Source organism: Strix aluco, chromosome Z, assembly GCF_031877795.1.
Source record: "Strix aluco isolate bStrAlu1 chromosome Z, bStrAlu1.hap1, whole genome shotgun sequence".
NCBI classification, from domain to species: Eukaryota; Metazoa; Chordata; class Aves; order Strigiformes; family Strigidae; genus Strix; species Strix aluco.
The window spans coordinates 93,886,531-93,899,253 of record NC_133971.1 but is presented as its reverse complement, the minus strand read 5'-3'; the positions used below and the strand labels follow the sequence as shown (position 1 = coordinate 93,899,253).

At 41.4% G+C, this 12,723-nt stretch overlaps 1 protein-coding gene across 1 annotated transcript in view; it reads left to right on the top strand.

The window, feature by feature from the left end:
- Nucleotides 1-11,686, top strand: part of MYO5B (myosin VB) — a 165,110-nt gene extending 153,424 nt beyond the window's left edge. Inside the window, exons 36-40 of the mRNA XM_074812741.1 lie at nucleotides 1,752-1,902; nucleotides 3,684-3,969; nucleotides 5,091-5,265; nucleotides 6,212-6,292; nucleotides 7,060-11,686. Of these exons, the coding sequence (XP_074668842.1) occupies nucleotides 1,752-1,902; nucleotides 3,684-3,969; nucleotides 5,091-5,265; nucleotides 6,212-6,292; nucleotides 7,060-7,212 (846 nt within the window). The 3' untranslated portion in view covers nucleotides 7,213-11,686. The remainder of the gene's footprint in view (nucleotides 1-1,751; nucleotides 1,903-3,683; nucleotides 3,970-5,090; nucleotides 5,266-6,211; nucleotides 6,293-7,059) is intronic.
- The last annotated feature ends 1,037 nt before the right edge of the window (nucleotides 11,687-12,723 follow it).

Here is a 12,723-nt window from a genome sequence, read left to right as displayed (position 1 = left end):
CTTACAACACAATATGCAACAGGATATTTTGAATTTCATAGCCAGACATGCACTTTGATTGGTCTGAACAGGTGATTTCCTTCTGGTAGGCTGTTTTAAAGGCCGTTCCCCTGGTTTTAGTAGGTCCCACAACTTTTCACTAACCAAGATTTTCAGACAGAAGAAAACTGTTCCAAATCTTGCAGTTTTATTCTGCCCGTTTCTACTGACTTTTTTTCCTGTTCTGTTCAGCTAGTTCAAAATGACACACTTTGACAGAGCAAAAATGCATAATCATAATATAAGATTTGGGAAGGAAAGCCTCTCATTTCTTGCCATCTCAGTAATATTTTGTAAGTTGAAATAGGTTTTATTATAGCCAACCCCTTCCAACAAAATCACATCATCACAGTCCTCTTAGTACATTACACGCTGCCATCCTCATAGCTATATGTTCTGGGTATTAAAATTTTCAGCAGAGCCAAATTATGTAATTTCTCATTTAGTCTTGACTTGTGTTAGATATGCTGAGCAGTCAAGCTTTAAGAATAAAGAAAAAAATTTTCATGGAATCAACTATTCAGATTATTCACAAGATAATGACTGGTGTGTAAAACCTCAGAGCTGGACTTTAAAGATTTAAATTAAAAAGAACAATAATTTAGATAATAGTTATGCTCCTGTTTGCCCTCTTCTGCCTGAATAACAACATTACAATTTAAAGAAAATCCTCCCCAGAAAACGAGCAGGGTAAAAAAAAACCCCAACAACTTAAATTTCACATTCTTTGCCATGATTTACTGTGTTAAATGAACCAACCAGCTATTTGCAAATTCAGTTGATAATTTGGTGCAAAAAAACAGAGGGGGAAAATCATTCTGAGCAGTTTCCAAAATACTATTATCTTTAATTTGAAATCCAACCTATTTTTAAGAAAACAGGTTTAAAAGAAAACCCCAAACTAAATGCGATCTTGCAGTGCACAACACTTTTTCATCAGTTGGGAAAATGGAGAAATTCTAAAGTCAACTCAAATTGTACACGTTGTATTTTTGCATTTTGCTAGTCAGCAAACAACATAAAAGTTGCATAGTTCTTATTTTGTCACCAAATTGGTAAGACCATATGATCAGGCAATTAAAGCATCTGTGTTAATTACAAAATTAAGTTAGATCACATTTGCTTCTGCCAGCAAAACTGGCATTAATGTCTGAGCCCAGAACTCAGGGCTACAGGATCAGAGATCAGCCACTTCTTCAGGTAAAGGCAGGGAATAAATTCAGTTACATGGAGAGATTTCTGAACTTCAGATCAGTTTAAAATATTAAAGTATATAGCATGTGGCTATACTTTTTTTTCATTTTCTAAAATCTTAATCTTAAAATATTTGGTTTCCCTTAAATGATTGTGACTCACAGGAATAAACAAATAACTAAAAAAGTTTCCCAGGAACTGAAATGTCATTTTCTAGTTCATACATATATTGCAATTAATACAAATGTTTCTCCTTGCTAAAGCTAAAATGAAAAACTTACCACTTAATGATGCTTTTCTTCAAAAAGCAGCCCTCTAGCAATAATTTATGAACAAAGGGCTGAGTAAATCAAAGGTGATTTATGAGTCTTTATTTTTACTCTATTACAGAAAAGATCTACTTTGGTGACATATCTGGATGTATTGTACTCTAAGGGTTTTTTTTTAATACAGCGACTTTACTGGACTATAAATAGGTGACATAATGAAACCAGGTGTTTTAATCTCCTTCTGTTCAGGGTTTCATGACACAAAACACACCTAAGCAGAATGAGCACTGTCTGAAGAACTTTGACCTGACCGAGTACCGCCAGGTGCTGAGCCACCTCTCCATCCAGATCTACCAGCAGCTCATCAAGATAGCAGAGGGCATACTCCAACCCATGATCGGTAAGTTCACAGCATATTAGCTTTTAGGAGGTTTTTTTTTTTTTCTGTAGTTATCTCCTCTGAGTGTTTTTCAGACCTTTGTACATGATTTGTCCCCAAAGAAAAAGCCTGCAGCTGGTAGAGAGGCATATGTTACAAAAAAAGTCCTGGTTTGGAGCAGGTCCTCTTGTTCGCAGTGACCTGGAGTTAGGGAGGCACACCTGGATGAGTTTTTATTTTCTCCCATGACAGAAGCTAATAGGGGTGAGGTTTTTTTCCCCCATGATAGAAGGTAGCTCCTTCCTTTCTGCTGGAGAGGGTGGTGACAGAGGTGAGGTGGTGCTGGTGAGTCCATAGGAACAGCATTCCTCTTCAGACCAGATTCAGGGTTAAGCTTTTTATGGGTAGAAATGTGCATTATGAGGGAGGAGAGAATTGGGAAGAGGAAAAAGAGACTGATAAAGACCTTGTTTTGCGAGGGTGAGTCAGTAACAAGTTCAATACGAGTGAACAATGCGCCGCAGTGGCAGAGAAAGCCAACAGGTTGCTGTGTTGCATGAACAAGGGCATCACCAGCAGACTCATTATTTCACTCTACTCGGTGTTTGTCAGGCCACACCTGGAATACTGTGTTCAGGTTTGGTCCCAGCTATACAAAAAAGATATGGCCAGGCTGGAGAGGGTCCAGAGAAGGGCCGCAAAGGTGATCAAGGGACTGGGCAGACATGTGAGGAAAGGCTGAGAGAGTTGGGTTTGTTCGGCCTTGACAAGAGAAGGCTGAGGGGAGAGATTATCACTGTGTTCCAGTGTTTAAAGGGTGGCCACAGAGAAGATGGAGACTCCCTTTGTACAAGGAGTCACATGGAAAAGATGAGGGGTAACAGGTACAATTTACTCCAGGGGAGATTCCGATTGGACACAAGAGGAAAATTTTTCACACTGAGGACAATCAGCCACTGGAATAATCTCCCCAGGGAAGTGGTGGATTTGCCAACACTGGACACTTCTAAGGTTCAGCTGGACAGGGTGCTGGGCCAGCTTGTCTAGACCAGGCTTTTACCAAGAAAGGTTGGACCAGGTGATCCTTGAGGTCCCTTCCAACCTGGTATTCTATGACTCTATGAGTATAAGAAGAGTTACCTCCTCAGCTAAATCCCTCCTCCTCCTCGCTAATCTAACTGAGGGGCTGTTCTCAGCGCTTTATATTTTTTAGCTGCTAGTGTTTTCCTTGAGCTCCCAGCCTGGACTCCTTTGTGTCTGGGACTTTTTCCCTTTACCCTCCAAATGTCATTGCACAAATTCCTGCTGTGTCCGACAGCATCAATGCCTACCATCACTGCATGTACCTCCTGATCCTTGCAGAAAGTTGTCCTGTTCCTCCATCAGTTAGTCAGGCTGTAAGGATTTTATTACTTTTAATCTGTCTTTGTTTCTCCCAATCCTTTGAGCCAATTAATAATTTTAACTGCAGAATTTAAGGCTCTGTGGTGGGTATAGAGAGAGAATTGATTACAACTCAGAGGAGAGCTGTTCCCTGTTTCTGCAGCATGGTAAGTGATTTCTGTGTAGTAACATCAAGGAAAAAAAAGTGTGATCGTAAAGATATTCTGTATGCTTCAACTATTTCATATTATCACAGTAACCTAGCAATTCATGGATCTGTCCTGCTTTCAGACCTCCTAGCATCCATTGTGTTGCATTCCTGAGACTGCTGCACGCCCATGGAGGGATCAGCTCTTACCTCTAGTGACTAACAGGTGGATGCAGGCTTTTTTAGCTCATATTTTTTCCCCCTTTTTCAGTATCCGCAGTGTTGGAAAATGAGAGCATCCAGGGGCTTTCTGGTGTCAAACCGATGGGCTACAGGAATCGCTCCTCCAGCATGGCAGACGGTGACAGCTCCTACAGCTTAGACGCAATCATTCGCCAGCTGAACATGTTCCACAGCATCATGTGTGACCAGGGGCTGGACCCGGAGATTGTGCAGCAGGTCTTCAAGCAGCTTTTCTACATGATCAGCGCGGTTGCCCTGAACAACCTCCTGCTGAGGAAGGATGTCTGCTCGTGGAGCACGGGCATGCAGCTAAGGTGGGACTTGGGGCGAGGATGTACCCGCTTTAAGGAAGTTTTGTTAACTTTATAAGGTGGTGGAAAATAGGAAAATAAATTGCAGTGGTGTTAAGTAACGGGAGAAACTGGATTCAGCGGGAGACTGATGCAGTGGCATTGTGTAATGGCCCATTGTGTAATGCCTGTGCAATGCAGTTTGCTGTGCTGCTTGTGAATTAAACACATGTTATGGTAATTATTCTGGGGTGGGCTTTCCCCACCCTTGCTTCACCCAGTCTGAGCGGGAAGGCTGCACAGTCCAGAGACTGCACCAGGTGATGTAGGTCATATTGAACGTTGGGATGGAGAAGTCTCCATGGTTCTCTCCCACTGCTGTGTCTGCTGGCTTTAATGTAACAAGTGTTGTAGTGTCAAAGGCTCCAATTCTGCAGGTGGATCTTCAAAACCAACCGTGTTGCTGTGTGCAGTGCCTCTGGCCTCTCATGAGCTGTGAGATGTGCAGGCAGTGGCAGCCAGACATCTGCTGGGCTGGGATGAGGGGCTCATGTGCCCCATTGCTGTCGTAGTGTAGTGTTGTAATAAGGATTGAAGTTTGAAAGGACAGCTAGTGCAAACCTGCCAGAAGGGGGTGGTGAATGTTTGTCAGCCCTGGCATAAATCTATCAACTTACTTCTCAGTGTACATGATTTAGACCTTCCTTTCGCTACCCTCTCCCCTTCCCATGGTAGATCCTTTGCATGTTCCCTTTGAGCCTGGGGGTGGGCACAGGCAAAGGCATTTTTTGTGTAGATCTTTTCAAAGAAAATACGTTTTGTTAGCATTTAAAAGCTTGTTAAAAGCTTAATTTTAATTGACTTTTGAAACTTGAACATAGCTGAACGCTGTAGAAAAGCACAATCCAAACTGTTACATGGCTCGTTTATTTCTAAGGTACATAGAGTATAAATTTTGCTTTGAGTTGCTGAGTATTATTAAGCTTTGGTCTGGTTGTCTCTTGCCATGTGTATCACAAATATGCATCACAAAAAGCCACATATACCAACACTGCAACATACCTTGAGTCTCACAGAGGATTTCTGAGATGCTACGTCTTCTTTCTCAGCTCTCAGCTCACTTCTCATCTTGGTTGCTCACCCAGGTTTAACATAAGCCAGCTGGAGGAATGGCTGCATGGGAAGAATCTGCAGCAGAGCGGAGCAGCACAAACTTTGGAGCCCTTGATTCAGGCAGCACAGCTTCTGCAGCTGAAAAAGAAAACCTCAGAAGATGCTGAGGCCATCTGCTCCTTGTGCACATCACTCACGACCCAGCAGGTAGGGAGCAGGGCAGAGATTTACACCAGAGGGCACTGATAATTAAAGGAGTGGGAAAGGGCGGTCTCCTGGTTCCAGCTCTTCACTGCCCAGACTCAGCGTGCCATTCCCACAGTGGGGACAACTTGTCCTTTTTAGGACTGATGTTAGGTATTGACCCCTGTCAGAGGTGGTCACCGCAGTGGCTCCTCTCTCACAGTGCCACTGATGGCACTGGGGCTCCAGAAATCTGCAAAGATGAAACCCAGCCCTGAGGAAGAATTCATGGTACAAGTCAGACACTTGGGATTTTAAACCCACCTGTTGTCTTTTGCCAGGGTCTAACCTGGCTAGGTCTGCAGGATGCCCACCAAGGATTCGTATTTGGGGCAGGGGGTTGAGAACTGCCCACCTAGGCTTACTAGATCTGACCTTAAGCTTTGAAACTCCTTTCCAGGAGGATATAAACTCATGGTTTTTGTTGTTGGATTGCTGGGCCTTAATTTGAACATGTCATAGGAAGGGAGAAGCAAGAGCTGTGAGCTGATCTCCAGTGCTTCTTGGAGATCCTTCCTCCTGTATCTCCATCTCCCTGTTTTGAATGCGTGTTCCTGAGAGAAGCAAGGGCTTGTAGGGGAGGAGCAGGAGTGAGGGAGCATCAGAAGTGTTGTAGAGGTGACATCAGAAGCACTGAGAAGTGGTCACCCCTGTCACCACATGCCTCCTGAGTGGAGTCCCTGTATAAATCTGTTGCTCAAGTCTATTCCCAATTTACAAACGTTGCCATGAGACGTGACTTTGACAGGTCCGTAGAGGCTTGCTGTACCTTACAGCAGGCAAAGGAACACCAGGATCATACTTGTGCTACTTCTGCTTCTCAGTAGTGTCACGAGAGACTTGCTATGGTCATATCAAGACAAGTTTGGCTTCTCATGACTGTCATGTAATCCTATTTTGTTTTCAACAGATTGTAAAAATACTTAATCTCTACACTCCTATGAATGAGTTTGAAGAGCGTGTGACGGTAGCTTTCATACGAGACATCCAGGTAAATTAAAGGGCTGTAAAGTGGAGGAGAAATTAATGATTTAGTACAGATGTCATTAGTACTAACTCAGGCATTTTGTAATAGGCATGCTGCTGCATGTTGTCCTGAATTTAGTGCTCTGCGTGTGCACACACTTACTTGTGACATACAGCTGCAGGGATAGCCAGGCTGTTAATCACAAAGAACAATGAGCACCAAAGTTCCCAGCTCAGCTAATCCAATGCTCTTTAGTAGCTACACGACTCAGAAGTAAGGTTGCAGGAGTCAGTGAAGTATCGGTGGAGCTACTTCTGAGATACAAGGCAGAAATTGGCAACTAAAGGAAAAATAACTAAATGAAAACCAAACATCTTTTAATGTTCACAAGGAGGAGGCGGGAAAAGGAAAGAGAAATCTGTTCAACTACTCCTAGAATATGTCTCCATCACTGAGCAGCTGAATCAAAAGTGTTCTGCTGGTATCATACAGTGTTGTTTTTGCTGAGAAAGAGCATCATGTTGTTTCCAAGTCCTGTGTCTTGCTTCTTGGTCACATAGAAAATGTAGCAAGGTTCTTCTGAAGCAGTGTTTCCTACAGTCTATGTAGAAGTTCTGTAAACACTTCCTTGGAGGAAGGCTGCCGCAATAGAGAACAAAATAGAACAACTGTTGCTTGCAATATTCTAAAATCGTGTACATTCTCAAACCTTTGATGATGATAAACGTGACAAATACAAAGAAAAGGCAACAATTGATACTGAATTTGTTTTCCTCTCCCACACCTCATAGACGCACTTGCAAGAGCGAAATGACCCTCCGCAGCTGCTGTTGGACTTCAAGCACATGTTCCCAGTTTTGATCCCGTTCAGCCCATCCTCCATAACCATGGATTCGATTCATCTCCCTGCTTCTCTCAACTTGGAATTTCTCAAGAAAGTCTGAAGAAAGTCTAATTAAGCCCACCTCTCCTACCCAGAGACCCCCAGCAAAGACAGAAAAATCATTAAACAGATTTAAGGAGCTCTTTAAATATGGACCAAACAGGCTTATGGAAGAACCAATACACAGTAATAAATGGATGCTAAACCATACAGTAAGAAAGAGACTGATCTATATGTGATTTTTCTGGGTAATTTGCAACTTGGCATAAGGATACTTGAAATGTAGACTTATTTTTTACTGCTTGATTTTATGTTGACATAGTTCAAAGCCCATAATCATCTCCAAAACCACTAACAAAAAAGAAGTGTGAGTGGGAGACAAGTTACTTTGATCTCATAGGTGTCAATGAAGAAATGACAGTTAAATAAAAAACAAAATCTGAGACACTTATGCTGCCTTGAAGGACATGTAATTTGTCTAATAGCTAGGTGGTTTTGTATGTATTAATAACGGGACATGCAATTCTGCCTCCTGTTCTTGCTAGTAACTGTATCACGATAGTGAGTTGAGAAAGTAAATTGCAGAAGGCACAAGTATGTATTAAGGTAATGGGCTTAGATGCTGCTTGTTTCCACTGGCATGGAATTTGTCACAAATTCTGTGTTTGAGAAATGCTGTTGCTCCTCCTAACTGCATCCAGTACATCTGCTTCATGGAAATTCAAATAAATTGGTGGTTTGGACTTTCTTCCATTACCAAATTTACATTAGTCACTTGCAAAGGTTTTGTCCTAGTGAAATAATCTCAAGGCAAGGGACTGCCTTAGGCCTTCTGCTTCTAGTATAGACAGGGATCCTCCTGATCCCTACTGTTGGCTTTCCTGTGCTTTGCAAAGCCAAAAATTTCATCCAGTGGCTATCAAGACTCTTAGACCTCTTACATGGCTTGTATCAGAATCTCATGCGTATATCAGACATGCTAAAGCAGCCCAGTTTAATCATCAGGTCTCCAGTCCTACTTCTGTTCAGTGGGTTAGTCCTAGCCATAGCAGTCCATGGAAAAATCTATTCAGTGCAGTAGCCATCCGAAATGTTACCTATTGTGATGAAGAATACTAATAAAAAAAAAAAAAAAGTTTTAAACCAAGAGGGAATGGATGAGCAATGAAATGTTTTAACACAAAAAACCTGTAAGATAGTGTGTTAGTCTGTTTCTTTAAGAGTGAACATGAACTCCTTGTCTACAACAACCTTAAACGAATAATTGCAGTCAATTCAAATTCTGTTAGGATTTTTTTTTTTACCTAACTTGCAAAATAAAACAAACCAACCCTCTGACCTCGCCAGGTAGATGCTGAAAGGGGCCAGCTACTCACAAAAGCAGTCACTGATTTTGCTTCGTACTTACCGTGCCATGTGGAATCCCCAGTTTCTGTGGAGCCATGCTTTGCCAAAGTGCAGCGAGGATGACTGGCATTAGCCAGCAAAAGCCCTGCTCATCCCAGCACTGTGAGCGTTTCTCCCTTGCCACTGCCACTCCCTTCCGTTTGGTCTTGTCCAAGCAGATCTGAACTTAACCTGCTTTTGTGGTTGCGGTTCCTGAAGTCTCAGCAATTCCGCAATCGTCAAGAGCTTTCAAAAAAACGCCTCTCTGCCCTTGACCATGTTTAGTTGGTGTAAATCATACCCAAACAGCAAATTTATGACCAGGTGACCTGTCTGCTCAGAGGATAAAACAGAATGTGAAGTCTTTTAAAGATACACTAAATTCCACCATGCTGCAGTCACTGTTTTAGACAAGGAGTACATTTTGATTTAGACATCATGTATATAATCTATGTAGATACAAGCTGTAATAGTCCTGTATGTACTATATATGTATATTACTATCCCAAAAGCACATTTTTAAAGAAAAAGTTGCGTGCTGTGAAGAATTACATTGGTCTATGCCGCTAGGTAAATACCTTGTTCCAAGTGGACTATGGTTTAGTACAGCTGTTACCAGTGAAGGACAAATTTAAGGCCGTTCCCTAGGAAGAAGTTCTTTTCTCCTAAGCATCACCCAACTAATTCTAAAAGAAAATTTACTGCTTGTAGTACCAGCACTACCTCCAAACTCCAGTCCTTGAGCACTTGCATCTACGGCATATATTCAGTAGTGCCTTCATCTCCCCTTCATGCACAACAAGGGTAACACCACCATTTTGCTGTCTGTGCCCAGCAAGCCCACACTCTTCTCTCACTTGCTCAGCTACAATATTATTTATTATACCTACCTCTTTTCACGTTTTGCAAGTGAATGTTTTTGCAGTGCTCTGAATTTAATTTTTTAATTGTATCTTGTCCCTTTTTTTCCATGCTACGGTAGTCATCACAGGTTAAAAATAAAAAAAAAAAGACAAAGCAGAATTTGGTCTTTCTGTAAGGCGGTTTTAAGATGGAGCTATTTCTCAGAATTCATCTTAGGCCAGCAGTTTCCTCTCAGGCTCTTCAGGTCTCTACCTCTCTCTGATGTAAACTATTCAGAGTACAATTCCCAGCAGATTGATTAAACCAATGCTTATCGTTCAGACTAAATGACAGGTTGCTCTGCAATGATTTCTTTGCTGATCTCAATTATAAAATGTGGTTTACGGCCTTTTAGGGGATAATGGTCCTTCACTGGCATTTTCAGGATCACAATTTACATGTACAATGAAGAGACTTTCTTAAAAACTCTAGGTATGTATAGATGGGAACTGGGGTTTAATGTATTGATCTGTGATAACGTAGTTTATCCATTAAAATCCATCTGGAAGAGGACTCTGTATGAAATATCTTTAATATATGTTACCTTTTCTGTTAGCAATTTTTAAAGTTTGTTTCTAAATGTTAATTTTGTTAAATTGCTATGCTCAAGCATGCCTTTCCTCAGATTGGCACTTACTTAAAAAGCAAATTTAACACAAAATGTGGCTTTGAGAAAGCTGGTTGTTTTCCAGTCCTGTCTTTATTTTAAAATATTGATTATTAAGTTGAGCATTTTCCCACTGTGTGCCTTTAGCTGTTACTAAGGTAACTGACTTTTCAACCGTTTTTCCTCTGAAACAAGTGTTAAAATGTGGGAATATTTTATTGTTCTGTCATAAAAATTTGTCTGTGGATTTTTAGGTCTGCTTATAAAATCTCACTCTGAGGAGGTCTGCAAAAACACTTTGAAGTTCTAGGAAAAAAACAATACTGACTCTTACTGATTTTTGTATGTATAATGTAGCTCAGAAAAGTACTATTGGGGATAAAAAGAAAAAAACAACAAACACCTAAAAAACCAAATCACACAAGACACCATCACTACAAAACCAACTCTTCAAAGGCAAGTTCACGCATCTGCCATCTGGTCTACAAGAAACATCCAGAACAATGTATGTGCTTCATTTTCACCAAAAACTTGCTTTGGTTTTTTTTTTTTCTTTTTTCTTTCATTGGCATTTTGTAGCTGAGGTTGCTTATCTTTCAGCTTGTAAAACTGTTGTAGTAGTTGACTGTAGAAAACAACGTTAGACCTCAAGACTGAATTAATACAATCTTACATCATAAGCATTTTTTGCTCATGCGATTTATTCCGTTGTATCTAAAAGTATGAGCGAAACAGTAACATGTGGGCGTGTTTCAGAGTTTAAGCATAGTGGCTGCCTTTCCTGATACTGCAACTTAAACGCTGAAATCACACCACCACCTAAAGTCTTTGCAAGGTATGACCCTCCATTTGTGTGATTTGGAAAAGATACAAGTGCAAAAGATGCACTTGAAAGAACAGGTCATTCTCCTCCATTTTCAATAGTAAATGAACAAAACTGTGCAAACCTATTCTTTCAGACCATATTTAACTGAAAATTAGCATTCTGTCATTGCATATAAATATGATTAATTAAAGTTAATTTCATGAACTGCCATGAACCTTCTTCCTCCAACTTTATTGATTCACATATGTATTACAGTTATAAATTGATTTTTTTTTTTTTTTTTTTGCCTGGAAGAAGTTCTAGCAATGTAGATGTTAAGCAAAACAATCCGGAGGACATATTCTCCAACGAGTACACAATTGATTTCAAAATGTAAATGCCAGTTAACAAAAACTTTCAAATTAAGTTGAAATTAGATGAAACACCAAATTATCAAAAAATGTGCTACTACAGTGCAACGTCTGTTTGTTTGAGGGTTTTGTGAAGTCTCATTACGTTAACAAGCAGAAGCTATGTATGCTCTCAAAGAAGCTGAATGATAGACAGGAGTGAATACTCAAGATGAAATACTACTGCTTATAAAGTATTTTTCCATTTTGAACAAATCTGTAAACTACACCTTTTTAGGAGAATGCTTGTAATAGTCACTGTAATATTCAGCTGTGGATAAAAAAATTGTGAAATAAACACTTTTGAAGAAATTGTGACTTTTGGTCAAAAATGGGGATGTTAAAAAATAAACCTTTCAATGTTTACTTCTATGTATTGGAAACATTTCTATTTTAAAATTAAAAAGGACTTTGCAAACACAAATGAACAGTCTCAAAGCTTTTACTTAAGAATTTTAAAGTTTTAGAAGTTATAACTTAATTTCAGAGGTGCTTAAATATTGTGAGCTAATTAGAAACCGCGTGGGGTACCTTACGTCCATGAAGGCGGTTGCAAATGAATGGAGAGGACGGGATGCGGTGCCAGCCCTTGTGCATGGGCTTAAATAAGATTTAGTCAGTGGCAGAGAAAGAAAATACAGTAAAACCCTCTGCTTTTTTTTAAAGACAAAGTTGCATATTGCTGTACATTCACTGATCTCTAGATTCATGAAATCATTGGAATTACATAGGGAAAGCAGTTGATTTTATTTTTTTTTAATCAAAAATGGGATTGCTCGCCGGAAAACATTTTTTTCTTCTATAAAAGTTATAAAACCTAGACTGCATCAATGAAGACATATGGCAACTTTTATCTGGACACAAAAATTTTTATTTTTTTATTACTGTCCTGATCCTCCCACCTTCTGCCAGACCGTCTGAACGGTTCCCCTAAAGTTTTTATGCACATAAATCATACTTCAACATGAATTTTCAACCACCAGAACTGTGACGGGCTCTTTCTATGCCTCCCCTACGCCCAACTGGGAGGTTGCAAGGGAGAGGCGACATGAAGAAGACCACGAGGCAAGTCCTACTCTTCATCCAAGCCCAGAAACGCCGAAACTTGGAATCGGGGGCAGCGCTGGGCCAACAAACCGCCATTAAAACCCCCGAGGCGGCGTCCGGAGCGGGTGGGGGGGTGTGGAAGGGGGGGCGTGACTTCTCGTCGTGAGGGAGGGGAGCTGCCCTCAGGCCTCCCCGGGCCGCCGCTCGCGGGTCTCAGGTGCTTTACCCGGCGCAAGGGTCCTCACCGCTCCCGCGGAACTCGGCTTGCGCAGTGGCTACTCATCATGGACCGCGGCGAGGAGGCCCCGGAGACGGGCAGAGGCCGCAGCGGGCCCGCTTGGCCCGCCGCCGCCGCCCGGGGCCTACCGCCGCCGCCCGGGGCCGCCATTGCTACGGCAACGCCGCGCCGCCCGC